This window comes from Brachyhypopomus gauderio, chromosome 7, assembly GCF_052324685.1.
Source record: "Brachyhypopomus gauderio isolate BG-103 chromosome 7, BGAUD_0.2, whole genome shotgun sequence".
NCBI lineage: Eukaryota > Metazoa > Chordata > Actinopteri > Gymnotiformes > Hypopomidae > Brachyhypopomus > Brachyhypopomus gauderio.
Genome location: NC_135217.1, coordinates 30,355,400 through 30,369,239, shown reverse-complemented (window position 1 = coordinate 30,369,239; position 13,840 = coordinate 30,355,400). Strand labels below are relative to the sequence as shown.

The following is a 13,840-nucleotide window of genomic DNA, read 5'->3' as shown; positions in this document are numbered from 1 at the left end:
TGCACAATGTCACTTCCAGTACAGCGCTAGCAAAAAAGGGAAAAGAGAGAGTTCTCCTCACACACACACACACACACACACACACCTACACACACACACACACACACACACACACACACACACACACACACACACACACACACACACACACACCTACACACACCTACACACACACACACACACACACACACACACACACCTACACACACACACACACACACACACACACACACACACACACCTACACACACCTACACACACACACACACACACACACACACCTACACACACACACACACACACACACACACACACACACACACACCTACACACACACACACACACACCTACACACACACACACACACACATACACACACACACACACACACACACACACACACCTACACACACACCTACACACACACACACACACACCTACACACACACACACACACACCTACACACACACACACACACACACACACACACACACACACACACACCTACACACACACACACACACACACACACACACACACACACACCTACACACACACACACACACACACACACACCTACACACACACACACACACGCACACACACACACACACACACACACAGATCTGGGGTTTCCCACATTGGTCAGCTGCCAGGAGGCAAACCGTCCCATTCCAACACGCCCCCTGGTCCCGTCCTGCTCTCCACTTGTGGGCAGTACCAAAATCCAAAAACAACACCCCCCCACACACACCTTAGGTAGATATAAACACGCACACACACTCATGGTGCAGGAATGCAGCCTGCAGAGAGTCGTGCAGCTTCTTAAGGGAACCCACAGATGCATGTGTGCGTTGGACTAGGGAGGGACCTGCTGACACAGAAGGAAAAACGCTCCCAGTTCAGAATCACTTCTTGAATGAGAGCGGGGACTAGCAGAGAGGCCCTGGAAACCGCGGCAACGGAATACCAGAGGGAAAACGTAGCAACGATTTGAGAGCCTTCGAAGAAACCTGTTGGAGCGTTCCATCCCAAACTGGGATCAGTTTCTTAAGGTATGGAGTATGATGTGTGGAGTATGATATTAAGGATTATGAAGTATGGACAAAGAGTATGGAGTATGGAGTACGGATTATTTAGTAAGGAGTATAGAGTAAGGATTATAGAGTAAGGAGTATAGAGTAAACATTATAGAGTAAGGAGTATAGAGTAAGGATTACGGAGTAAGGAATATAGAGTAAGGATTATGGAATAAGAAGTATAGAGTAAGGATTATGGAATAAGGAGTATAGAGTAAGGATTATGGAGTAAGGAGTATAGAGTAAGGATTATGGAGTAAGGATTATGAAGTAAGGAGTATGGAGTATAGAGTAAGAATTATGGAAAATGGAGTATAGAGTAAAGATTATGGAATAAAGAGTATAGTGTAAGGATTATGGAGTAAGGAGTATAGAGTAAGGACTATGGAGTAAGGATTATGGAATATGCAGTATAGAGTAAGGATTATGGAGTATGGAGAATGGAGTAAGGATGTATATGTGGTTTTAGATTATTTCAAAGACTTTTTCTCTGTTCATTACCAGACAATGACCTTAAAGTTAGCTGATCATTTGGCTTGGTCAATTACATACAACTTGGCTTTCACAGTGGAATGGTGCCTAGTGTAAAAAACCTCTGTTTACATGTGCAGCTATGAAGACTGACTCCATCGCCATGGCAGCACTAGGTGGTCTGCATAAGCCAGGTGTCGTGTGCATTTTTGGCACGGGCGACTTCGGGCGCTCGCTGGGGTTTCGTTTGCTGCAGGCGGGGTACGAGGTCGTCTACGGCTCCCGCCACCCCGGCAACTCAGCTCTGCTGCCCGAGGGGGCGAAGGTCATGACCCACCAGGAGGCGCTGAAGACAGCGCAGGTGATCGTCGTGGCAGTCCACCGGGAGCAGTATGGCTTCCTGGCACCGCTGAGCTCCGCTCTGGAGGGTAAGATCCTGGTGGATGTCAGTAATAACCTCAGGAGAGGCCAGTATCTGGAGTCCAACGCTGAATACCTTAGTATGCTGGTCCCAGAAGCCACGGTCGTCAAAGCCTTCAACACCATCTCAGCTTGGGCACTGCAGTCAGGGGGGCTAGACGCCAACCGACAGGTATGAACCACAATAGTGCGCACAGAATACACACACACACAAACACACACTCACCAGTCCCCAACACAATACACACACACACACACACACACACACAAACACAGACTCACCAGTCCCCAACACAACACATGCCCACATAAACACACACTCACCAATCCCCCACACAATACACAAACCCACATAAACACACACACACAAGCCCCCGACACAATATACATACACACACACACACATAGCTGTGTGTACATGCACTCATGGTGGACACTAGTGTCAGGAACAGACTAAGTTATTACAAAAACCCAATTATCAAGCTAAATGTCATGCTATAACTGCCTAAGCACTGTGAATTGAGAAGCCTTCCAAGCCTTTACTGTGCATGAGAAGTGCTGTACAAATAAACATGCTTTGCCTATAACTAATTACAATGTAGTAACTATGCAAAACTTAACAAATAAATAAATATATATATATATATATATATATAGAGTAAGGATTATGGAGTAAGGAGAATAGAGAATATATATATATATATATATATATATATATATATATATATACAAATTAAAACACAGTAATGTGTCATCTAACCAAATCTTTGCCAGTTGTTCATGGCTCAAAGTGCAAAGTCAAAACCGAGCCGATAGGGTAATAATTAATGAAGAGCAGCACCTCTGGCCTGTTCACCCAGAATGGCATGAAGGAAAACACAGACACGGTGTCCACTGATATTCTCTCTTCCTGTAGTCATGGACGAGCTCTGCTCTGAGAACAGGGCGCGCTGTCATGCATGTTAAATTACCGTCGGCCGTATCTCCTGAGAGCGAACGCCAGACCCAAATTTTGTTCTCAGCTGTCAAGGAGGCAGGGCAGATTCAGCCTTCATGCTTCAAGTAGCTTCTCCTCACCCTGCTGAGTAGAACCGAAATCCAGCAAAGAACCCCCGAGCAGAACAAAGAGAGGCACTCGCAAAGGCAGGGCAACACGTGTGTGTGTGTGTGTGTGTGTGTGTGTGTGTGTGTGTGTGTGTGTGTGTGTGTGTGTGTTGTGGCCGCTTGCAATCTGTGAAATGAGGCTAACATGATGAAAAAATCACACTCATCTGGTGTGTGTATGTGGGGGGGGGGGGTTCACAAAGTCTTAACCCAAGTAAGCAATTATGAGTCTTTGAGTCACTGACCGAAGTCTGTGTGTGTGTATGTGTGCGTGCGTGCGTGTGCTTATCTCTCTGAATGAGGAATGAAAACAAAGACGAGCTCCATGATTATGTGTGGTAAAGTACCTAACATCAACATATATTCATAATGAACTGGCTTAACAGAGACTAGAGAGTGTCTGCAGTGTAATTGTGAGACTGACCAGTGTGCAAATAAGAAGACCTAATACACAAAGGGCTCGGACTGTGATTTGATCAGGAAGCAGATTGGAATGATCGATCGATCTATCTATCTATCTATCTATCTATCTATCTATCTATCTATCTATCTATCTATAGTGCACACACAACACACACACACACACACACACACACACACACACACGCACACACACACACACACACACACATAAACACACACTATCTATCCAGCCAGTCCTCCACCCATGTATCTCTCCATGTATCTCTATAGTATCTGTATATATCTTTCCGTTTTCAGGTGTTGATCTGTGGCGACTGTGCTGGTGCTAAGCAGGCGGTGGTGGACCTCGCCCATGGCCTCCAGCTCACCACGCTGGACCGGGGCTCCCTGCGTGCAGCGTCCGAGTTGGAGGACATCCCCCTGCAGCTCTTCCCGCTGTGGCGACTGCCTCTCTACATCTCCGCCGGGCTCCTCGCCGCCTTCTTCATCTACAACGTCATCCGCGACGTTGTGCACGCCCGCGTCACCGACGGCGAGGACAAGTCCTTCCGCATCATGATCTCTCTGGCCAACAAAGCCTTCCCCGCCGTCGCCCTGGTGATGCTGTCGCTGTGCTACCTGCCGGGCGCCATGGCAGCCGTCTTGCAGCTGTACAACGGCACCAAGTACCGGCGCTTCCCCGATTGGCTGGACCGCTGGATGCTGTGCAGGAAACAGCTGGGGCTGTCGGCTCTGGGTTTCGCTTTTCTGCACGTGCTCTACACGCTGGTCATCCCCATCAGATACTACGTCACGCAACGCAGGGCTACCTTCTACACAAATCTGGTGAGGATCCGCGAGACACGTGGAGCACGTGTGACGCGCGACACACGTGGGGCTCTCGTCAAAGTCGGCCAGTAGCACCCGAGCAAAGCGCTGCGGTGGATGTGTGGTTGTCATGACCCGTTGGCTGCCCACGTAATGCTGTAACCGGTACTTTTATCCACGGTGCAACATTTCTGTAACACAGTGGCGTATCGCCGAGTGTCCATTAGGTCCAAAAACGTCTCCAAGGCAATTTGAGCGGTGAGAGAGTGAGGGAAGAAGATACGTGCGCGGGGAAGGACGTCAGGAGGCTTTTAACTGTGAATGAATTTGTGCCGCTGATTGTTGTGGGTCTTTTAATATATTTAATTTCTTTTACAATTAGCACATAATGACTTAGCAGCAGGTGGGATGAACCAGTATGTCCCTCGTGTGGCATCAATCCACAAACACTAATTTGGGACCCTACCATAAGACACTTTAATAATACATGACTGAGAATGTAAGGGAATAATATATGACAAAATTAGAAGCATGTAAATTATTTTGAAGCTAGGAATGCTAACGTAAAATTCAACATCGGTTGGAGATTGTCAACGGTTTTTGCTTGTGAGTTGGTGTAACTGAAACACAAAGGGTGTTAAGAATATGAAGTTATAGGGGGCTTACTGAGGATCAGGTGAGTTGAACAATATAATATTTTAAACATGTTTTTAACATGGATGTACATGGACACGCCCACATATTACCTTCAATGTAACTGACAGCTGCATCAGACTGGGAGTGTCAAACAAATGATTCTGTTTTAGATTAAAGAGAATAAGACGTACGAGTTTAATCCTGTGATGGCATGGCGTTCCGACTCCTACCTGTCAATGGGAATGCTGGGATTCGCTCTGTTCATCTTACTGGGAATCACGTCCCTCCCATCCATCAGCAACTCTCTCAACTGGAGAGAATTCAGCTTCATACAGGTATCTGAATCACAGTTTTTATGGATGTGTTCGTGAGGCTGGGCATAATGCTTTTGATCTGTCTTCTGCAAAGTTCCGTACCTAGGCTTCAAGGACATGATTAATGATTCATCAGTTGATTGCTTTTGCCTGAGAATGGTCACATAGCTGTCCTGAGAGCTTTTTTATCCTGTAAAGGAGACATCTTGCCTTATAATAAATGATAACAATAATAATTAAAAACCTCAGCCTTAAACCTCAACCAATGTGGACAACGATGAATTAAAGTTAGTAGCCACCAATTAGAATAATATAATTTGCATAATACTAAATGGGAGTTTTATGCTAAGTAATTTCACTAATTAGCATTTGTGACTAAGATGCTCCCTCCCATGTTGTGTCTCCCCAGTCCAAACTAGGTCATACGGCTCTGCTGCTATGCACGGCCCACACCTTCCTGTACGGCTGGGACAACTTCCTGAACTCGAACGCCTACAAGTGGTGTATGCCGAGGAGTTACATCCTGGCCCTGGTGGTGCCCTGTGTGGTGCTGGTGCTGAAGGCCGTGCTGATCACGCCGTGCATGGACCGCCCCGTCACCCGCATACGGCAGGGTTGGGAGAGAAACGCAAGAGGTCGCGCACCTGCCGACAACGGCAGCAGCCACCGGCCGCTCATTCTGTAGACGAGGACAACGGTGCTGGTGTAGTTTTCTAATAATGGAAAACTTTCCAACAGTTGAAAACTTTAAAGCGACTGTGGTGTGCTCCAGTGGAGTAAACACAACAAATTAAGGTCGAGGTTAAACATTTTGATATTCAGAGATTGTATCGTATTTGTAAAGTAGACACACGCAGTTTTCATGAAGCCCATTGCAGTCCACGACCTTTGACCTTACGGGTATCTCCACCGCTCATTTGACTCTTTAGGATCTCAGGATCTTTCCGTAACTGCTGTCTTTTTATGGCATGGTTCTCTGTAGTGGATAAATCATTTAACATCATCTTACTCCCCACCATCTCTGAGCTGTTTCTTCCCAATGGATCGGCCTCTCGAGATTTCATCGACCCAGAAGTGGACCGTATCTCCCCACTCTGCCTGACTTCAGAGAGACTATTTTCTATTTTCTCTGCCCTGCAGACTAGAAAAGGGCATAGGTCAAGAAGAATAGGGTTAGCAAGGTCAAGGGTTAGCATTTTTATCATTTACTATTTGTAGCAATCATTACTGAAACAATTATTATTATTATCCAAGCCTTTATTATTGCTATTATTATTATTACTGTCAAGTCAACGATTGTTTCTCATGACCACCCATGAACACGCATGGAAGTCTTCTTTTCCAGTTAAAATCTGGTATGATAAAACCTTTCAGATTTCAACAGTGAAAAAAGAGAAGTATGTATTCAGTAGAACCACTGAAATTAAAGTTATTTTACAGTAGGAAAATAGCCGCATAATAAATATTTCAGTTCACTGTAATGATACTTCAGTTAGATCTGTGAATGTGGGGAGTCAGCCAGGCAATGCATATGATGTTAATGTAATCCATCATTACTGCTATTTTTTATTTAGTAATAGCATTGTCTTTAAAATTGTAAAAACAAGTGACAAAATGGAAATGATTAGATCTCTTTAGGCTCAAACATCACAGATAAACACCCACACGTGACACACACACGCGTGACACACCCACACGTGACACACACACGCGTGACACACCCACACGTGACACACACACACGTGACACACCCACACGTGACACACACATGCATGACACATCCACACGTGACACACACACACGTGACACACACACACATGACACACACACGCGTGACACACCCACGCGTGACACACACACACGTGACACACACACGCGTGACACACCCACACGTGACACACCCACACGTGACACACACACACGTGACACACACACGCGTGACACACCCACACGTGACACACACACATGCGTGACACACACATGCGTGACACACCCACACGTGACACACCCACACGTGACACACACACACGTGACACACACACACGTGACACACCCACACGTGACACACACACGCGTGACATGACTTGGCTTTGGCTGAACCTTTGACATAGGTACTGTCATGAGATTTATAACTCATTATAACATGCCAAATTTTGAAAATTGTCATGACTGACTGTGCCAGACAGGAATGTGCACTATTATTTTACCTTGGTTATGTGGCATTTTTGAGTAGAAAGTGCAATTAATCAAACTCCCTGAACCCTATTGGATATTGTATTTGGGAAAATGCCATGACATTAAAAAAAGACACCAAAACTCCCTCTCCACCAGCACGTTGGCTAGTATTAGTTGTTTGTTTAGAGTTGTTTTGTTTTGTTTTGGGATTTGTTTTTTGTGTGTTTTTGTGCGATTCATATGTCTCGAGTACAGAAGTTCATAGTGGGTAAGAGCATCATTAAAGTTGGCGGGTGGTTCTCCTGTGGATCAGGGAGACAGAACCACTGGATCACACTGACTGTGGACGGGCTGCCGGACTGACGGGCCCCGCATACAGTGTTTATAGATCAGCGCCAACTTGGGCAGCCTGGGGCAAATCTCTCTGGTCTGGCCACAGGACTACTGACTGAAACACAAAGCCGCTCCATTGGACGTCGCCGTGAAACAATAGTCTGTCGACTTTTTGTGTCTTTGCATGTTTCTTTTCAAGCACTATAGGCCACTTAACCTTTCAGGCAATTTGTGTCAAAAAAGCAGCTTATATTCATTTTAAGAAGCACCTTATGAATTTCTTAGCTCCCTGTTAATAAATGCATATATGTGACGCGCACCTGACCTTATGCAAACAGTTTTTGTCCCAGCAACATCAAACTCAGACAGAGACACAGGATTTACCACAGATACACTGTAAAAGGAGATTTATGAACTCTCTCTCTCTCTCTCTGACAGCTGTTGGGTGTCTGAATGTTGAATGCTAATACAAAGAAATATAATACAATGACGAGGGTAAGTGTCAGGAGACTGTTGAGTCAGGATATGTCTTTTTTTCTCCCCTTCAAGGTTAATCTGATCTTGAATTTAAATGATTTTGGCTGACTGCAGCACAAGCAGATCAAGTCTTTTTTTTTTCAGAAAAAAATGATAAAATTATACAAATTACAACAGGAATGACTCCCATTATAATACAAAAGGGTGCTGTGTGGGATCCTTCCAGGCACCAGTACATGTTACTGGTACCAGTAATGCTATTGGTATAGATTAGCTGATTCATATTTTAGGACGCAAAGTAGTTTGAGCCTTTGGGAAACCTTTAGTGGTGCTGGAATTCTGGACGTGAACCCCACCTTGGTACATCTGTGCAAATGAGCTGACCTACAACAATTAATAACTTTTTATACCACCACCATGCAGACTATTAGCATCGCAAACTATTAAGGAAAAGCGGAAAGATTGTGTGCAAAAATCTTAATTAATGTTAATTGAATTAATGCGAATTTTATAATCTATTGTTTTTATAGATCGGATTAAAAAAAAAATGAAAACTATGTGCACGTCTAGACAGAATCCACTGAACTGCAGTATGGGTTTCTCAATAGAACTCAGGCAGAGTCCCTTGGGATTGTAATCAAAGATCCAGCAATATACAAACACAGAGCCACGAGTGGCTCTAAAGGTATCAGCTCAAAAGTCTCTCAGGTGATAGAAAGCATCATCACACAGCTATGATGAAACACTGTTTGGCTTTGCTCTCTCAGGGGGGACCCAGTGCTAAGAATTCAAATTGTGTGTGTGTGTGTGTGTGTGTGTGTGTGTGTGTGTGTGTGTGTGTGTGTGTGTGTGTGTGTGTGTATACCTTGCACTGTGCATGGTTTTGTAGGTGTTATATGTGTTTCTTGTAAAAGGTCCAGATATTCTTCTTGAGCAGAAAGCTATTGGCCTCATTTCAAAGGGATGCAAATAAACATCAATACATTCTGTGCCTCTGTCTCTCTCTGTATCTTTGGCGCTCTCTCTCTCTCTCTCTCTCTCTCTCTCTCTCTCTCTCTCTCTCTCTCTCTCTCTCTCTCTCTCTCTCTCTCTCTCTGTTGTTATGTCTCTTTCACTTTGTCTCTCAGTCTCTGTCTCCGTTTCCCTTTCAGACACACACCAATCACATACACACTCTCAAAATTAAGCATTTGTGGAGTCCTTTACCACTGTTACACTGACCTGTACAACTTGAGAAAAGACTAAGCTTGTTATGCAGTACTGGTTGTATAACGAGCTGTAATTGTAGTAATTGTTTTTAACAGCAAGAGGTGGTAAAATCACAAAGAAATGGCTGTAGTTTTACCTAAATTTGTCTAAAAGATCAACTAGGCCAGGGCAATGAGAAAGACAACAACAGCAACAATAACAATAATAACAACAACAACAACAATAATAATAATAAGAAAGAAATATATTCAATATAATCATTCTGAAAGTATTTTTTGTTTCTACATAAGGGAAGTATATTTTTAAGTATGCTGCGTGCATGTTTAAATTGTTGTTTCCAAACTCGCACGTCCTCATGGGGCATTGACTTATAACAGCGAAGGAAATGAGTTTTAAAACAACAAAATTGAACGGTGGTGAACCGTTCCTGCTGGCCGCATGGTGTCACGTGAACGGGGCTTTTCAAACCTGGTACCTATCTGTGCTTTTTGTGGTGGAATGGTAGGGTGGGGGTCGTGACACCTGTAGCCTGCCCCAATTCCAGTCCTGGGGCAGGGGCTGGCAACACATCTCGAGGCCTCCTGCTCTAACAAAACCTTATTCATTGATTTTTTTTTCACCAACGTTCACTTCTATTACTTTTTTCCTGATGGTTTTTGTAATGGGGTCAGCCTGACTCTAGCACTACCTCCTTTTCATTTATTCCAATTTCGTTCCAAGCAAACCGCATGGCTAAGTAATCCCACGGCTGCCCAGTCAGATTCTGTAAGGCACCGTAGTCCACAGGGGCGTGTCCAACCGTGCAGAACTCCGCCTCTTTCACTAATACGGCACCACGCCCTCTTTAAGAAGGGGTCCTAATTAGTGAATCCTGGTCCTGCTGGACGGTATCCCCTACAGCCTAGTGAGCTCAAGCTGAAGGGCTGAGGGGCAGACGGTGAGGCGTACACACGCCCATTAAAGGGCAGCGCAGACGCAAACAGAAGAAGGTCACCAGCCACGACCACTAGATTACTACCATTACTAGAGAGAAACTACTAAAGGAGATGGAATCTTCATCCGATGTGCACGTTCACCATTTTCTACTTTGCATGAGCAATGAACTCCTCTGAACACAGTTTAATAACATTCCTGGTACAGTTAAAGTCCAGAGTAGATTTTTGCACATTTTACATTCCTGAGATATCATGAAAAGCATCACGTTGTTATGAGCTGGGTGATTCCCCTTTCTCATCTCATCTTCTTTTTACGAAGATTTAGCACAGTAAATAACGTACAGCTAAAAAGTAAATAACATGCTTCTAAAGAACTGGAATGTAAACAGCTTTCGGTACCACCTTGTTCTTGATAGCGTTCAGTGTGAGTGACTGAGTTAGAGTTGGAAGAGCTGGAGTACAAACACAAGAAGGCCGGCCACTACTGATTAGCATAATCAAATATGCATAATGTTGTTGGCATAATTTAAATAGCATAAAGCTATTTGTTGGGTACTAGATCTCAACCATTATGAGCAGTGGTAGCATTTTTGAACATAGTCCTTTAAACATCGTGTGTGTGTGTGTGTGTGTGTGTGTGTGTGTGTGTGTGTGTGTGTGTGTGTGTGCGTGTGCGTGCGTGTGCGTGCGTGAAGTCTTTGTAGAGGAGCTTTCTAAGCTCTGGCCAGCCGCTCCCACTGAGAGGATGAAAAGACGACGCTCTCATTATCACCGTGTCAGCGAGCCCTCCACGCCAAGCTGGAACGCAGGAGAGAGCAAGTTCTCAATTACACCGCCTGATGAAAGGACGAGAAATGTTTCAAAGAGACACTGCAAGTGTCACAGAGACCCCCTCCCCCCCCCATTCCCAACTCCACTCATGATTGGTCACTTCCTCCACTGCTTCCTGCTAATAACCACCTTCTCTCATTCTGGTCTAAAGAGAAGATTCATTAGCACCACTGCATATATTTTGCTTCCTGTATCTTTACTGTATCAGTCTCACTGGAATCTGTCTCACGTGTTTTCTGGAATGTTCTACGCCACATATGTCAAAGTCAAGGCCCGCCAGATCCAGCCCGCGAATTGATTATCTATGGCCCCCTGGATGATATTTAATTACTATTAGAACCGACCCGCAGGCCACAGCCGCCCAATGGTGTTTTGCACACACAAACACTACATTCCCCACAATGCAACGGTAGCCCGCAAAGTCACTGCAGCGCACACAAGCGGTGAGGGTCTGCGCGGCGAAGATGACGGGGCGTCGCACGCTGTCGATTCGCAAGGTCGTGCACCTCTCGAATTTTGTAACTGCGCGCACCAGTTAAACTTAATTAAGTTAAATATTTATACATATAGTCGAAATGATTCAAAATAATTCGCTTTTTTATTCACATTATGTAATGGTGGTTTATTTTCTAAACGCCCAATCTTAACGTCTTCACGATCTCTCATGTTTCGTCCTGGAATTACAAGAGGCTCGTATTTGTTAACGTAATACAAGAGAACTATTCAGTCAGACAGCTATTTGTTGTGAAACGAAGTAGTTACAATTTCAAGCATTTTCAAGTACTTTAGCCTAAATTCCAGCACTTTTCAAACCTTTATTACTTTATTCATTTAATGTACAGGACATGTTTTCTTTGAAGGAAGTTTGTTTTTTATCTGTTTGCTTGTTGAAAAATGTTTTCACTTGAAATTACTGACAGGTCCATAAGAAAATATTGCTTTGTTCATTTAAGCATTAAATAATATACACTGTGTTAGGTCTTGGTTCAATAGGCTATGTGCAATCATTTCAATATGTTTTAATGAACATTGAACCAGTCCGGCCCTCGGCTTGTAGCAAATTTGGTTTTTTGGCCCTCGGTGTATTTGACTTTGACATCCCTGTTCTACGCCCTTTATTCTGCGGAGTCGTGCTTTCCTGGGACTCCTGTGGATTGCAGCGTTTACCAGTTTCCACTCTGTCTGTTTTGGATTGTTTTGTTTGTTTGTTTATTTACTTCAGTCGCCCGCTTGAATTTGAACCGTTTGTCCTTGTTGGTTCTTCTAGCTGTTTCTTAATAATGTTGAAAACACTGTGATGCAGTACAGTAATGAAAGCCTTATTAGATACACTGACAAGGTATCTGCTACGATTCTGGTTAGATTACGATTAGCCGTGCTTACAGTGTAATAGGTTACTGCATGTAAGTACATTTTTCTGTTCAGACATTTCTGCATGTTGCTGAGTATTTTCGTTTGGTTTTATTCCACCATTTGAAACTTTTTGCTGAGGTGGGAGGTGAAACCCCCATAATGAGGCAAGACCGCATCTACAGATGTTCGGCTCAGAACGTCACGCAGATCTAATGACTGCCGGCTTCCGACCTGGTAAAGGTTAAGATTCTGAAGCAGTAACTTCACAAAAACTAAACACAAACTCTTCATTAAAACAGTATTACAATTTGCCTCTGATACATAATCGCATTTAAAAGCAAGTGCTGTTGAACTTTAATTCAAGTAGAAGTATAAAATAGACTTCTAGCCTCACTTGACGAAAGCTTTCCGGAGGATATCGGTACTTTCACTCGAGCGTTCGCGTTTTCTGTACTTTATCCCGCACTGTTTCACTGCCGCAGATATTTGCCGCCATGTAGTTCCAGTGTCGTGGTGCTCATTCCGATGGGAGGTCGTCAGGCCAAGATGTCTGCACTCTTCTTCACGACTCCCGCGTGCAGCTGGACCACTCATATGCTTCTCACGTCTTTTTGAATGTACGACAGTTTGATTGCTCGCCCTTATGTTGTTCTATCTGACTCTGTAGCCATAAAATTTGAGTAACTTGCCGGGTGTAATTTACCTGTTTTACCCTCTAAGCTCCCTCTGGAGTACTGGCAAAGGACGACCCGTGAATTTCACCTCTTCTGGATTTCTTAGAGGAGAAATTTCCCTTGACAGAGTAAGAAACTTAAATTTAAACCCCAATATAACCATAGCTTCTGCTCTTCTCTAGGTGATAACGTTTTGCAGGCTACACCTTTCTCTATCCCCTCTGTGCACCACCCTGAGACTGCCCTTCAGCTCCACCCAAAAAAGTGACTCTGAACTCTATCCAAAAGTCTCATGGGCCTCTCGCAATGTACAGTTTAGCGTTTACTCCTACAGCTTATGGCCAACACATTAGGCTGACAGAAGGGTTGCTCTGCCCTCGTCAATAAATAAACAGGTAAACATGAAGCAAACAAATTAATAAACAAATGACATTCATGGTAAAAAATGATGGGATATTGTTGCGTAGCTCATGACATAAAAATAAAAAAAAACAGATGATATAATTCAGATGGAAGATGCTTTTACTCCTGGTGGGGCTTGGCCTGATACTGATCACCACCAACACCCCCTCCCTCCACCATTCTCACGCCGACACAC

The 13,840-nt window shown here is 44.2% G+C and overlaps 1 protein-coding gene across 1 annotated transcript; it reads left to right on the top strand.

The window, feature by feature from the left end:
* Positions 1 to 759: 759 nt before the first annotated feature.
* steap4 (STEAP family member 4) lies at positions 760 to 8,082 on the top strand. The gene is made up of 5 exons (XM_077013134.1): positions 760 to 1,056; positions 1,692 to 2,143; positions 3,796 to 4,323; positions 5,112 to 5,276; positions 5,665 to 8,082. Exons 2-5 carry the CDS (start codon positions 1,694 to 1,696, stop codon positions 5,938 to 5,940), a joined length of 1,419 nt encoding a protein of 472 aa, XP_076869249.1. The 5' UTR covers positions 760 to 1,056; positions 1,692 to 1,693; the 3' UTR covers positions 5,941 to 8,082.
* The last annotated feature ends 5,758 nt before the right edge of the window (positions 8,083 to 13,840 follow it).

Coding starts and splice junctions, on each gene's coding strand:
- steap4 (XM_077013134.1), top strand. CDS start 1,694: ATGAAGACTGACTCCATCGCCATGGCAGCACTAGGTGGTCTGCATAAG. Junction 2,144..3,795: donor GGCTAGACGCCAACCGACAG/GTATGAACCACA, acceptor TTCCGTTTTCAG/GTGTTGATCTGTGGCGACTG. Junction 5,277..5,664: donor GAGAATTCAGCTTCATACAG/GTATCTGAATCA, acceptor GTGTCTCCCCAG/TCCAAACTAGGTCATACGGC.